General features: G+C 39.4%; 1 protein-coding gene across 8 annotated transcripts in view; it reads right to left on the bottom strand.

The window, feature by feature from the left end:
- The window catches only part of Gigyf2 (GRB10 interacting GYF protein 2), a 129,393-nt gene that overhangs the window by 19,621 nt on the left and 95,269 nt on the right, over positions 1–14,503 (bottom strand). For all 8 annotated transcript variants that reach the window (XR_015047339.1, XM_029478474.2, XM_085839159.1 and 5 more), the window contains 6 exons: positions 12,780–12,871; positions 11,512–11,619; positions 10,350–10,450; positions 8,588–8,688; positions 6,623–6,784; positions 2,877–3,035 (listed from right to left, as the gene is read on the bottom strand). Coding sequence is in view for 7 of the 8 variants with exons in the window: in XM_029478474.2 (XP_029334334.1) it covers positions 2,877–3,035; positions 6,623–6,784; positions 8,588–8,688; positions 10,350–10,450; positions 11,512–11,619; positions 12,780–12,871 (723 nt within the window). In the remaining variant the exon portion in view is untranslated. The remainder of the gene's footprint in view (positions 1–2,876; positions 3,036–6,622; positions 6,785–8,587; positions 8,689–10,349; positions 10,451–11,511; positions 11,620–12,779; positions 12,872–14,503) is intronic.

The following is a 14,503-nucleotide window of genomic DNA, read 5'->3' as shown; positions in this document are numbered from 1 at the left end:
GGTTCAAAAGAGGGTACCTAGGAAGGGCTAGAGGGAGGAAAAGTGATATAATTTTATTTCAATTAAAAACATATTTCAAAAAATTAAGTATGATAAACTGTCACAGCCAAGAAGGACATGGGGAAGCAAGGCAGCTAAATTCAATGTGGTTAGTTATGAATGGAACACTATAGCAGAAAAGGGTGTTTAGAAAACTCTTAAGCAATCTGAATAAGCAATGGAGTTTTGATAATAATAATTAATTGGCCTTATAACTGTTACTAAAACACCATACTAATTTAAGATATTAACAACAGAGGAAACTATATGCAGGATACATATGAGTGCTTTCTTATTCTCTCAAGTTAGTTGAAAATCTAAAACTATTCTAAAGATAAAATTTAACTTAAATATTAGAATGCAATGCTTTGGGGGTCTGGCTTCCCTCCATGCCAGAATATCATGAATGGACCGAAATCCCATATGTAACTTAAAAACATTTAACAAATTTAAAGAATCAAAAACAAACAGAAAACCCAATCTAACCAAATTAACAGTAACAACAAACACAACACCAGTGTGAAACAAGAGTCTTATCTGTGGTTGGAGACTTAGCTCAGTGGAAGAACACTTGCCTAGTACATACAGGGTTCCAGATTTAATCCCTAGCACTGCAAAACAAATACCCAAAAATGTAGTATTTGCAAATTTCCAGCTTTTTTCCTGAAGGTACTATCTAGTTTTACAGAGTCTATGTACCATGAGATGCCAAAAGTGTGAGTTCTGGGACAAAGGAGTGGCTGCAGTTAAAAAGCAGACCTACAAGGAGGGATAATAGAAGGAATCACGTAAGAGACGAGTGAGCTCTCAATGCTGTTGAAACCAGTGGCTGACCTAAGCTACATAGGGACTGAACCAAAATGGAGCAGCTGAAAGAACTGAGAAGTGTTCAGTTGTCTACTGCAGGCTAATAGTAGGGAAGACAGTTCCACAGACTGTATCATCCAACACAGAGAGATACTATTCCTACTGCCCAGGAGCCACAGACAACCTAACAAAAATCCAAGTGCCAGGCAAGGAACACTTCCCTTCCAGTTGTTGGTCAGGAGACTAAGAGACCCCAAAAGCAACAGAGGCTATTTATTACCATGATCCTTGGTTGCCTCCTAGAACTTGAAGGTGAGAGAACCTGTTGCTAGAGACATGACACACTCTGATCATAGAAATGGAGAGATCAAGCTGGTGCTAACCTAGAAGCCTCCTCCCTAGCTTTCATAGTGTCAAAAGGTGCTCTGCAGGCTGCCAGATGAGAAAAGTAATCAATAGCCCTACCCAGCTATAAAACCTATAAATTACAACAATGGCAAGCTGGCAGAGATATTTCCAATACTGCTATAGTGGTACTTACATCTTGGCAGTAACCAAGAGATGTCTAAATGGACGTAAGGCTGCTAAACAGGGGAGAACTCATGCCTGACACTATAAGCTTAGAGAAGAACCTGTGGCTAGAATGGTCTGTCACAGGTCCTGGTGGAGAACATACTCCTGCCAGGCTCCTACATGTAGTAGCTTCTAATTGTATGCTTATACACAGATTAAGTACAGCTCTCACCTCTTATCAAAGCAATTTCTTTTGCAGTAGATGTAGTCTACTACAGATCCACAACTGTTCAAAATCTAGAGAATTAATGACTGTATTATGGCCACTTCCAAGAGGGACAATATGACGCCTGCACCTAAGGCACAAGGAACATCATGTAAGATCAGAAGAGCCAAAGGATCAGGACAGCTGCTACAAGACAATGTCTTAGAGACATGGCACAGATGCTACACCAACTTTCTATAATAGTATGGCTGACTGCACGAGTCTTGTAAAGACCACATCAACATATCAACATAAATCGAGAAAACTATTACAGAGAAAAGTTTCCTCCTATATAAAGAGCTACAAGGAGTCAAAGGCTCTCTCTCCAGAGAGAGGCAAGCTCCCCTGATAGGTTTCCCAATCCGAAGTGGTCAGGTCTAAACAACAGGTGGACAAAAATAGGTTGGTTGTGTAGGTATACAGATATAAGTAGGTGGATTCAATGGGGTTTTTTGTGTAGGAATACAGATATAAATAGCTATAGAACAGGAAGGCATGAGTACAAAAGGGTTAGAGAGTGACAAAGAAAGAGTCGGAGAGGAAGAGACAGGGTAGAAATAAGGTAGAAATATAGTATGCTTGTGTAGGAATTCTCAAAAACTACAAAATTCTGTAATTGTAAAAAGATGCTAATAAGGACTAAGGAAACAGACAAATTACAGTTTAAGAAGAACAAAGATGTAAACCATTTACTTAACAAAGGATGTTTTTTCAGAATATAAAGATTCTATACCTAAGAAAGCTAAAACTAAATTAGTGGGGAAGTGTAAACATTACTAAAAATTAAAAAACTTAAGTGTTTTAAAACATGCCACAAAAAAAATCATATAAAGAATACAAAGCCTAGAAATCCATGCTATTAGGGATTTTTATTTTAATGGTGGTGCATACCTTTAATTTCAGCACTTGGAAAACAGAGATGGGCAGATCTCTGTGATACTGGGGCTAGTCTAAACTACATAATGAGTTCCAAGTCACACAAGGCTACATAGAGCAACACCATCTCAAAATGAAAAAATACATTTAAAAAAATCCCACACCATAGTGTGCTTTTACCATAGAGATGAAGAAAATCAGAGAGATGTATTTCTTTTTCCCTCAGAAAACATGTTTCATTTGAAGAGATAAAGACCACAGACAGAAGTAAAAAGCCTGCATCAATCAGTCCTTTTGGTGACTGTGAGCACCTTGAGAAGGCGTCAGTAGCTGCCCCTGCCCCAGCTTTAAGAAACAGAGCACAGTGTCTGGCCACCTGCTTGCGTAGCAGTTCTTCCTGCTTCCGCCTTTCCTCCTCTTCTCTCCTCCGCTCCTCCAATCGTCTAAGAGCTTCTTCCTGCTGCTGCCTTTCCTCCTCTTCTCGCTGCCGCCTTAGTGCAATCTCTTGCTCCCGTTGGCGCCGCAGAGCCTCCTCCTAAGGAAAACAACAGAGTGAAGTGTGTGTGAAACTCACTTACCAGTAATTGAAGAGGAGTAGGTGATGAACTACTAAGTTTCCTAAGTACAGAACAGATCTGGAGTGAAAAGTACCATGTTAAGTTGAAAAGGCAGGTATATTAAGATTAAAAAACAAAAACAAAAACAAAAACCAACAAGCCAGGCATGGTGGCACACTTTAATCCCAGCTCTCAGGTCACAGGGCAGAGGGTGGATCTCTGAGTTCCAGGCCAGCCTGTGCTACAGAGCAAGTTGGACAGCCAACACTACACAGACAAACTCTATCTTAGGGAAAATGAATAAACAAACGAATGAAGCTAGGCACAGATATGGAACTCTCATATGAAGGTGGGAGGCTCACTATAGTTCCATGGCCAGCCTGATCTACATGATGAGACCCTGTCTCCACAAGAAATAAGATGAATAAAACCTAACTATTTAAAATACTAGTACATTGTAATATAGTAAGAAGTCTATCCTGTATTTCTTTTTTTCCTATTTCTTTTTTTAGTAGTCACAAGTCTACTAGTGACCCTAGACAGGATACTAGAACACAGGCTTTGCTTTCTCTGTTGGTATCTTTAGCTCTATTTTTTAAAAAAAATTACCTAAAAATGTACATCCTAAGGATGCCAAGTACATCAAAACCTAGTGAAGTGAGAAAAGCCATGCATCCCAAAACATCTTCAAGTCCCACCACTAAGTACCACACAGTATCATGCAGGGAGCTCTTCATACTACAGAATTAAATGTGTATTATTTAATCTCCCCCATCTCCCAGGGATTATCTATGTAGACCAGGCTGCTTCTGTGTACAATATCTGTGTCTGGTGGCCTCAGAAGGCATTGTATCCCCCAGAGCAGTGGCTCTGACCTGTGGGTCATGACCCAGTGTGTGTGTGTGTGTGTGTGTGGGGGGGGGGGTTATGTATCAGATATTTACATTTTGATTATAATAGAAGCAAAATAATTGGATGGTTGGGGGTGAGGAACTCTATTAAAGGATCAGGGCATTAGGAAACTTGAGAACCACTGCCATAGAACTTGAATTATAAATAATTATGAACCACAGCAGTGCTTGGAATCAAATCCTGACTCTTTTGGAAGAACAGCCAGTGCTCTTAACTGCTGTGCCATGTCTCCAGTCTTTTGCCATTATTCTACACTGATGCACAGTGTAACTCTAAGAAATTTGTTTTGGTCTTATCATGCATCCTTTTCTTTTTCACAGAACATCTTACAGCCAACAAGCACAAACGTGCTAACTAAAGCTTCGGACCACCAGAGTGGAATTTTCCACTGGAGTCTATAAAACTCCAGCAGAAAAGCAGACTAAGCAAGTTAAGAACAGATTCCACAAAATGAAACAGTAAAAATAAAACATAAAAAAACTAGTTAGCCTCACTGATTAAGAACAAAAGCACTGCAAAGACTTTCAGACATCCTAGGAAACAGTAATACATTGGGACTAAATCTTGAATCTCACAATAGTGGGCTGGCTAAACTATAAATTTTGTACAGTCACTGTGATGATGTAGATCTGTGCATATAAGTAATATTTGGCATGAATGATGACATAATTCATTAACATCAAAAGTCAGGATATGAAACACTAGGTAAAAATGACCTATTTCTTAAGTAATCACCCAATTGCCTTTTTTTTTTTTTCCCCTAAATCTACTAGCAGTTCAATCAAAGATTGAAAATATTTGCCGGACAGTAGTGGTACAGGCCTTGTAATCCTAGCACTTTGGAGGCAGAGGGAGGCAGATTTCTGAGTTTGAGGCCAGCCTGGGCTACACAGAGAAACCCTGTCTAAAAAACCAGAAAAAAAAAAGATTGAAAATATTTGAGCCGGGCGTGGTGGCGCACGCCTTTAATCCCAGCACTTGGGAGGCAGAGGCAGGTGGATTTCTGAGTTCGAGGCCAGCCTGGTCTACAAAGTGAGTTCCAGGACAGCCAGGGCTATACAGAGAAACCCTGTCTCGAAAAAACCAAAAAAAAAAAAAAAAAAAAGAAAAGAAAAGAAAATATTTGAGAAGGAAAAACTGCATTGATACTGGGTCACTGTTCTTTAATAGGACAGCACAACCATTCCCACAGAAGTTACACCGTTGGTTAGTAATCTAGGGTACTCACGGGCTGTCACGGCTGTACACACACAGTCTACATCAGAGACTGAAGCATCTGTGTACTTCATGTCTGTAACAGGTCCTGACTCCAAACCCTGTATCTAGGGATAACTACACAGTTCTGTGTAGAGAGGGTTTTTCCTCTCAGTTATTTTGTTATTGTTGTTGTTTTGGGGGTTTTTTTGTTTGTTTTTTGAGACAGGGTTTCTCTGTGTAGCTCTAGTTGTCCTGGAACTCACTTTGTAGACCAGGCTGGCCTCAAACTCAGAAATCTGCCTGCCTCTGCCTCCCAAGTGTTGGGATTAAAGGCATGCGCCACCACCGCCCAGCTTCCTCTCAATTTTTGAAAACTAATCACCAGCAGAGAGCTGAAAAGGTTTATTCAAATTGACTAGTGGGGCAAGGACTTAGTCAAAGATAAATATATTTTTTTCAAAATATAGCTGAATGACTTGAGGATGTGAAAAGATGTTCAATCCCACTATCACTTGGGAAATGTAAACTGAAACCCTATGAAGACTATCCCACCTGGCAAAAGTAAACAAGCAGAAATAACAACTTTTGGGAAAAACAAAAAGACACTCAAACCCCCATGCTCTGAAAATGAGCACATAAAAAAATTTTAATAGAATTAATGTTTCATGTGGTAAATATACTTCTGGTACATATATATGTAGAGCTGAAAGTGATGGCTCAATTATCTATATGCTCATGTTTACAGCAACATTATTTTCATACTCAAAATATGCTTATGAAGTCCTCCAAATGTCCACATGCAGGTAAATCAAAATGTGCTATCTACATATAACAAAGTTATTTAGCCTAAAGAAAAAAAAATTCTGATCATATGCTATGACAATGACACAAATTTAAGTCAGTCATCAAGTGACAAATGCTGTTTGATTAAATGAGGTACCCAGAGTAGTCAAAATCATAGCAAGAAAAATGTGGACACCAGGGACCAGGAAGAAGACACAGAATCAATGTTTCATGGGTTAAGAATGTTCAGTTTGGGAAGACAAGGCAATTCTGCACCTGGACAAGAGTGAGGTCTCAGTAATAGTGAAAACAGGATGCCACTGAGTGCACACTCAAAATTGTAAACTGTATTGTCATCACATAGTTTTTTGAAAGCATATTTGACTTTATAAAACACCAATGCTGTGTACCAAAATTATTTCGTGTTTTATCAGTAAGGCTAGAATATCTAAAACCTGATTAGGTTATGAGTAAATTATGAAAAATTAAAAGACTCATGATTAGCACTTCAGTGGGTGCTGTTTCCGATGGTGAGTAAAGTAAGTCTTCTAACCCTGCTATTACTGCCTTCTCTCCCATTCATCTGTATATGGAAGGGAGCACATAACCCAAGGACCTCCCCCACCCAGGAGCAGAGCTTCTCCTGTGTGTGTTATAATGCCCAGGAATATACCTGCTTCCTTCGAGCAAGTTCCTCTTCTTCCCGTCTTTTCCTTTCTTCCTCCTGCTGCCTCCGAAGGATTTCCTCCTGTTGTCTCCGGAGTTCTTCTTGCCTCTTTCGCTCCTCCTCTTCCCTTTTTGCCCTCATTTCTGCCTCTCTTCTCTCCTGTTCTAACTGGATGGTGAAAGAGAATTTTCCGTCAGCTTGAGAGGAGGCATGGGGTGCCCGGAAGCACTGAGTAATTGCAGAGGTGAGAGGTCCATCTCCCATTCACTCAGCAGCACCCTGCTGTGCTGCAATGTGGGGAGAAAACCCCTGCCTGACTCTAAGCTCCAACAGGGCATTTGAATCACTTTTCTGCTCTTCTAAGTTATATGCATGTTCCTCCCACTTTGACCACCTCTTCATGTGACATGACAGTACGCCACATCTCTTAAGATATGGGACACAAAGGGGTCAACATAAGAGTAACATCAGAAGTGGCCTAGACTGTGTGTCTGGTATTTCTTTACTGGTCCCTAAAAACACTCCTTACTGGGATCTAACTGTGTCTCTAAGATTTCCACAGCTACCAGCAGGGATGCTAGGAATGAACACAAGGTTTACTAATCTCACCACTGTCAATTATACTTTAGGTCTTCTCTTTTCTCACATATATTCTAAGAGTCTTGCCCAGCCTTCCTACTCCTAATTCTCTATCCACATCCTCAGCTTAAAACCTTAACGGGGGAAGGTATGGGGAAGACAGGGTAATCTGGCAGCATTCCTTGCCATGAAAATAAATTCTATCACGGAATGTGCAAGGTACTCGTGACAGCTCTGCTCATCTTCTTCCTCAGATTGTACCCTGGCTCCCAGTCAGATGAAATTACTTAGCTGCTCCCTAAATCCTCAATGTTCTTGAATCTATCTAGCCAGAACTATTTTCTTTAACTGCAACTTAATTTTCCTATCTTAAAACCTATGCTGGGACATAGTGGATACACGTATAATCCCAGTACTTGAGAAGCAGAGGCAGTAGGTCCACCTCAAGTTTGAGGCCAATTTTGTCTACGGAGCAACTCCCAAGACAGAGTTGCAATAGTGCGATCATGTCACAAATAAAACCAAACCCCTACTAATCCTGAAGTACAAATTAATTTAGGAATTGCTGACTATCAAAAGTGTTGCCACCTCTCTAAGATGGGCAGTAATTCATATACTCTTGAGCACCCTGTAAGTGAACCTGCTCCTTATCTACATCTGCCTACCTACCACAGGACTACCTGAAAGACCTTATTCTTACTCACATGTCCTCAGCTCATAGCACTGAGTGAGTCTAAAGTCAAGAACTGTAAAGAACTACAGACTCCCATTCATTTATGGAAACAGATCTCACTGTGGTCCTTTCCACACTCCAGGTTCTACGAAGAGAACAGTACCCTCTCGGAATATAACATGCATCATATGTGACTCTACTGGGGTGTGAGAATCAAGAAATCATTAGACTCACACCATGTACTACTGGTAGAACACCCTCTTCTGCCAAGTTCTAAACCAAACTTGCCTGTTAGCATCTCCAGGATCTAATGATCATGCTGAACATTTGAATTTCATACCTGAAGATACTAAAAAATGACTATCAAGATTCAATGTTGAAATGGAGATGACAGACTAAGAATCTAATAAACATAGTGGATATTTTCTAACAGTATTTGTAACAGATAATCATCCCATGAATAATGTAAGTAAAATACACATATGACCATTATCATTAAGTACCTCAATACTAACCAATTTTAATTGAGGTCTTTAGGTTATTTTAGAAGAGGACACAAAAAGATAGAATACAAATGTACTTATCCCAGCTAAGCAGAAGTAAACTAAAAAGATAGAACAGGTAGCTAGAGGAAAGGAAAGAAATGAAATAAACAAAGCCTTGCATTCTGTAGCTAGAAGGCAGGTACACAGTGGTTAATTTAAGAGTAAGTTTCAGACCTTTGCAGCTTTGGCCTTCTCTAGCTGCTGAAGCTGTTCCAGGGAAGGACCTGGTGTCGTGGTGTCCAGGGGAAGATCCCATACACTACCACCTTCCCAAACTGTAAGACAAGACAAAACCGAGAAAGGTCCAAGAGTGTAGCACAGTCACATAGCCACAGGCATAAGGAAAAGAGCTGCTCCCTGAACCTGAACATGCTCCATCATACACAACTGTTTATCTCTGGGAGGAGTACACGGGCTTGTCTTGCTACATAGTCCAAAACAGCCTAGAATGTGAGTCCTTCCTGCCTCGGCCTTCCAAATGCTGAGATTAATAGTATGTGCCACCATGTGCCCAGCTGTTTGCTTTAAAAGAAACTAAGAGCCGGGCGGTGGTGGCGCACGCCTTTAATCCCAGCACTCGGGAGGCAGAGACAGGCGGATTTCTGAGTTCGAGGCCAGCCTGGTCTACAAAGTGAGTTCCAGGACAGCCAGGGCTATACAGAGAAACCCTGTCTTGAAAAACCAAAAAAAAAAAACAAAAAAAAAACAAAAAAAAACAAAAGGAACTAAGTTACATCAAAACTCATTAATACACCATAAAGAAAATATAGTATGAGACATTTACTAAGGAACCAATTTCATTTGTGTGCCATTCCATACAGGTACCTGATGTGTCTCCGTCTTTAAAGATGAACTAGTTTTAAAACTTTAAAAGGAACATGATAAAAATGTGACACTACAACAATTCAAATGCCAGAGGGTTTCTAATAGCCATACAAGTGGAGAACCAGGTGTTTGCACACTATCAATTATTAAATGTTACTCAAGTCTTCACCTTAAGGTTTTAAGTTACATCTCTTGGTAAAGAGACTATGCAGGTCTTACAAATTACCTTTGATCTGTCAAACCTAAAAGACAGTACAGGGCCAGATGTAGATGTAAACATTAAGGATTCCAAGCCAAGTGTGGTGATAAATTTCTGTAATCCCAGCACTCTGAAAGTAGAGCTCAAAGGAGGATCTTGAGTTCAAAGCCAGCCTTAGCTACACATTAGATCAAGGCTACATGAAACCTTCTCTCAAAACAAAAAACAAAACACAACAATAAAAGTTTCTGAGTCTATTTTCTTATTGTTAGTAAATTTGTTGACACTAATTCTCTTTCCTTTTTTGTCGGACTAGAGAAATTTAACAGTCTTGCAAATGTTAGACAAGTATTTTACCACTAAATTTATAGCCCCAGACATTACTCTATTTCTCTGCATACCTATTACAATCTATCTATGCAAATTAAATACTGTATACATAAAACCAACGCAGTATTTAAAATGACTACATATAAGCTGTTTTAAATACTTAGAAGCTTCAAAACACGGAAGAATATTTTAGCATTCTAATATAAATAATATTAAGAAAAGAATAATGTGGGCTGGCACACGAGTGTGACCCCTAGAACTCACAGGGTAGTAGAGAACCAGCTCCCACAAGTTGTCTTAACCTCCATTGATGAATGTACTGTGTCACCTATGCCCACACACACACATCCAAAATTCTACATTAGTTAGAGCAACAAAACAGAAACTTAGCTCACATAATTCAAACAGTTTATACAATAAATACTTCCTACAAAGCCTTTTTTGGATGTACTAAAGATGGAACTTCTTAAAATTCAATAATAATGGTTCAATACTTCTAGGACATTTTTTTAAAAATGAACTACAAATGATCATTACATTCTAAATCCATTCAACCGTAACATAAGCAAAGTTAAGTTTTACCTGCAGGCTGTGAGGCTGCTGGCTGAAGCTCCCAGATAGAGCCAGTATCTGGCACTGACACAGACCTAGTTACTGAGGGAATGATGTTCTGATCAGACATTCTGCAAAAGGGAAATAAAAAGTCAATGTGTTCCTGTCACTTGGAAAATAAGATAGAGAGGGACTCCTAGACTATGAGTAGGTTTCTCGGTTATGCCAACACTTTGCTGCTGTTGCCCTGGTTTTGTTTGTTTGTTTGTTTGTTTGTTTGTTTGTTTGTTTTTGTTTTGTTTTTTTTTTTGAGAAAGGGTTCCACAGCAGAAAGGCCCTTCCTCCACATATAGCCCTGGTGACCTGGAACTCATGTTAGATCAAGTTGGCCTCAAATTCATAGAGATCTACCTGCTTCTACTTTGCTAGTATTAGACTCTGTTTTGAAATTGATGAAAGCTAGGTGTGGTGGTGCAATCAAGGTTAGGTTTGATGTGTACATAGTGAGACTCTGTCTTAAAACAACAATGACACCCAAGAATTGCATTTCACCTCTGTGTCTGAGGTCTTCCATATATCAGGTTAATCAAGGGTCCAGTTTGCTTATCTTTATAATAGAGACCAAGCTGGGCATGATGGCACCTGCTTTTAAGCCCAGCACTTGGAAAGCAGAGGCAGGCAGATCTCTTGAGTTTGAGGCTAACCTGATCTACAGAAAGAGTTCCAGAGCTATATATAGAGAAACCCTGACCTCGAAAAAAAACAATAAAGGAAAGAAAGAAAGGGAGGGAGAGGGAGAAGGAGAGGTACAGGGAGAGGGACAGGGAGAGGGACAGGGAGAGGAGAAAGGGATTCAACCATTAATCTGCTTGCCTCGTAGGATAGGCTAAAAGCCACATGAGAAATGTGAAGCACTTTGATCAAGACACAGCTTTGGAACAGTAACTGCTGATATAACTTCAGGAGCTGAGACAAATTCCCTGAATGAAAATCTGAAGTAGCAGGAATTAAAAGAATGTCTCCATAATTGCTTTGTCCACGAATTTGCATTAATGGTTTGGGAATCTCAGTGAACCACGACCCTGTGTGCCTTATCAATCTTTTTATCAGGTATCACGGGTAAAAGTAAAATTACCCCCACACATGCACACGTGTGTACACAGAAATGTGACATAATGGAATGACCACCAACCTCATCTTCAGAGCCTGGAACTGCTGCAGAAGAAGAGCCAATTGTTGCTGCTGCTGAGATGACAAAGCTGCTTTCTGCTGTTGAGCCAAAACCTGTGCATACTGTTGTCTTCGAAAGTTAAAAAAAAAAAAAAGTATAACCTATCTACTCATATACAGTTCACATGATTGAAAGAAAAAACAAAACCCAACTTCTTCCCTCCTCCAACCACCACACTCAGATATATCAAATATATTTTATAATTCTATAAAGTCACAAAAATTTTTGATTCACATCATATATGATGTTCCTGAAGGACAGATATAAAATTGTGTGTGTATACATATACATATGAAATAAATGATATGTGTGATATATTTCATAATGTCAGAATGTCAAAAAACTGTCAAATACCCACAAGATTTTCTAGATTATAAATGACAGTAAGCAAATTTGAACACCTATTTCATAATTTTCTAGATTATAAATGACAGTAAGCAAATTTGAACACCTATTTCATAATGAAGAACTCTGCAAAACTAAAATTACTTCTACAAAATTTTCTCAGATTTTCTGTTTCAGCATGGAAATTTTGGGGCAACATTTTCTGGTGGCTCTGAAAGTTGCAAACAGAAAATGTCTTCAGGTTTACAGGTGCAACTGCTCAGTTCTTCCCCTGAAATTTAACGGCAGTCACAGGGAGCTAAGTCATATGATCCAATAATGTTTTGCTTAAAACAGGCAGCAGGCTACCAACACTAGACAGTGCCCACCCACCTACCTGCACAAATATTACTTCTTTTTCATGACCCTAGTGCTCAGGAGACTAAGGCTGCAGAACATGAATTTTAAGGCAGTCAGGGCTATATGGTTAAATATCTCAACACACACACACACACACACACACACACACACACGTAAGATAACAACCTTAGTGAGCTGGTCATTGTTCTACACCATTCCTAACAACAAATTCTTTAACTTCTTCCCACCTTCTCCTTCTCCTGATTTTTCTCTGTGTTCCTCAAAAAATACTTAGTCAATAAAATGATTGTCTGGCTCTTTCTTCAGCAACTAAAGACCCTGAAAACCTAACTAGATGCCATTCTCTGGAATCTAGAATTAAAAGGCAAGCTACAATGAGATGGACAGTGGTACACATGTCACTAGTAGGCTACTCAAGTATCACAGAAGCCTTGAGTTCTCACTCTAACAGGTGAGACTTGGAGCAGATTCTATGTCAGGCTCTTTTGATGCTGCAGTGTATCCTACTGCATCACTGCTCTTACTGGATTAAGAACTGCTGGTACTGGAGGTGCTGCATCTGGTATAAGGCAGTGAGTTCCTGCTGTCTGGTCAGGCGTTCCTGGTCCAATTCTCCCTGAGAGAAAAGAGGTACAAGAAGAAGCACCATGAAATAAACAGCAATGAGCATACATGGCATCGAGTATACACACCTACACACATAGCACACCACACGCAAGACCTTTTGCTTCCTATTCCAAACTTGTGTCCTTCAAACCCTTAACTAAAAACCCCATTATCTTAAAAAATTAAGCAATGCCACCTAGTGGAGTAAGGTGGCGTTACCAGCATAAGTCACAAGCGGTCCTTACTCAGCACTGTCCTCCACTACTTCAAACTGAAAGCTGAACTGTGATCTACAGAGCTGTTACTGTAACTGAGAAATTACCCAGCACTCTACATCTTAGTGGCTTGTTTTAAAGATCACGTAAAAATCACAGAAACAGGACAACATGAAAAAGAGTAAAGTGACCTAACAGCTGATGGGATGAGAACTCCTCCCTTAAATTAGGGATTTCTAATGCTAGTAATACACTGGAAGGTAGAAACACTGGCTAATAGTATTTTCTTTGTATTTCAAAATAATTCAAAGAAGATGGCTGAAATTTTGGTTTTATAAAGTTAAAATAGAGACAAAGAAAATAAAGACAAAGAAAATATAAGGTTTATAGTAATAAAAACAAAAACCTAAGATAACAGACTAACCTGTAGGCAAACCATATATCAACTTGTATCTTTCTTACTTACTGATTATAGCTTGGAATAAAGCATCTGACTTACAATAGGTTAGGGCAGGAAGAATCCTAAATTCAGAGACATCAGGAGTAAGGTCTAGTCAACACTTCACACAAGTAGCTGGGTTTTAAGAGTTTCGCTTGTGAAAGTCAGCTCTCTTATCAGTGCTTTGAGGAAGGAGGTAGCAGGTAACAAGGAAGCTGAGCTTCCCAAAAGTTTCCCCTTGAAGGGTACAGACTGAGACTTAGGTACAGCTTCAATTAAAGAGATGCAGACTGTGACTGGAGAAAACAAGAGGTGAGAACATGCCAAAAACCAAGCCAGCAGCTTTTAGCTCCTGACACATCAAAGTCACATTTCAACTCTAAGATAGGAAATAAGGCTCAAACTTGTCAGGTAAATTCAAGTAATGATTCACTATAATTGTTCTTGTGATTGAAAAGGAATAATTCTCAAAAATAATGTATGAATCATGGAAGAGAAAGTATGATGGCCAGCAAGCCAGTGAGTCTCATCCTTTAATGACAGAGGATACAGCACATTCACTGACACCTATCAAACAAAATTACCGTGAAAATAACACTGGTAGCCTCAGTATAGCTGTGTAAGTCAACAGCAGGTTACTGCAGAAATCAAGTATTCATGGTAAATTAAATAGTATCATTTTTATCAATGGACAACCACTACTTGCTCCAATTTAATAAAAACATAGACAGACACACACCTAGCAACCTCTACTAGCAACTCAACTGAGAAAGGCCAGCCTCAAGAGAAAAGTTCCCAGCCAAGGTTAAGCCTTCAAAATATCCTGACGCAGTAGTGGCACTTATATTTGAATAAGCCTCAAGTTCAAGAAATTTTATGAGCCAGAAAATAAGAAGGAAATAGAGGTGAGAGGAAAAGTGCACATTCTAAGTAAAAGTAGTAAGGACTTTTCAGAGGCCAGCCATTTTGAAACACAGAAGATAAAAGC

This window comes from Mus caroli, unplaced genomic scaffold, assembly GCF_978045245.1.
Source record: "Mus caroli unplaced genomic scaffold, Mus_caroli_1 scaffold_1, whole genome shotgun sequence".
NCBI classification, from domain to species: Eukaryota; Metazoa; Chordata; class Mammalia; order Rodentia; family Muridae; genus Mus; species Mus caroli.
This window is presented reverse-complemented; position numbering and strand designations above follow the sequence as displayed.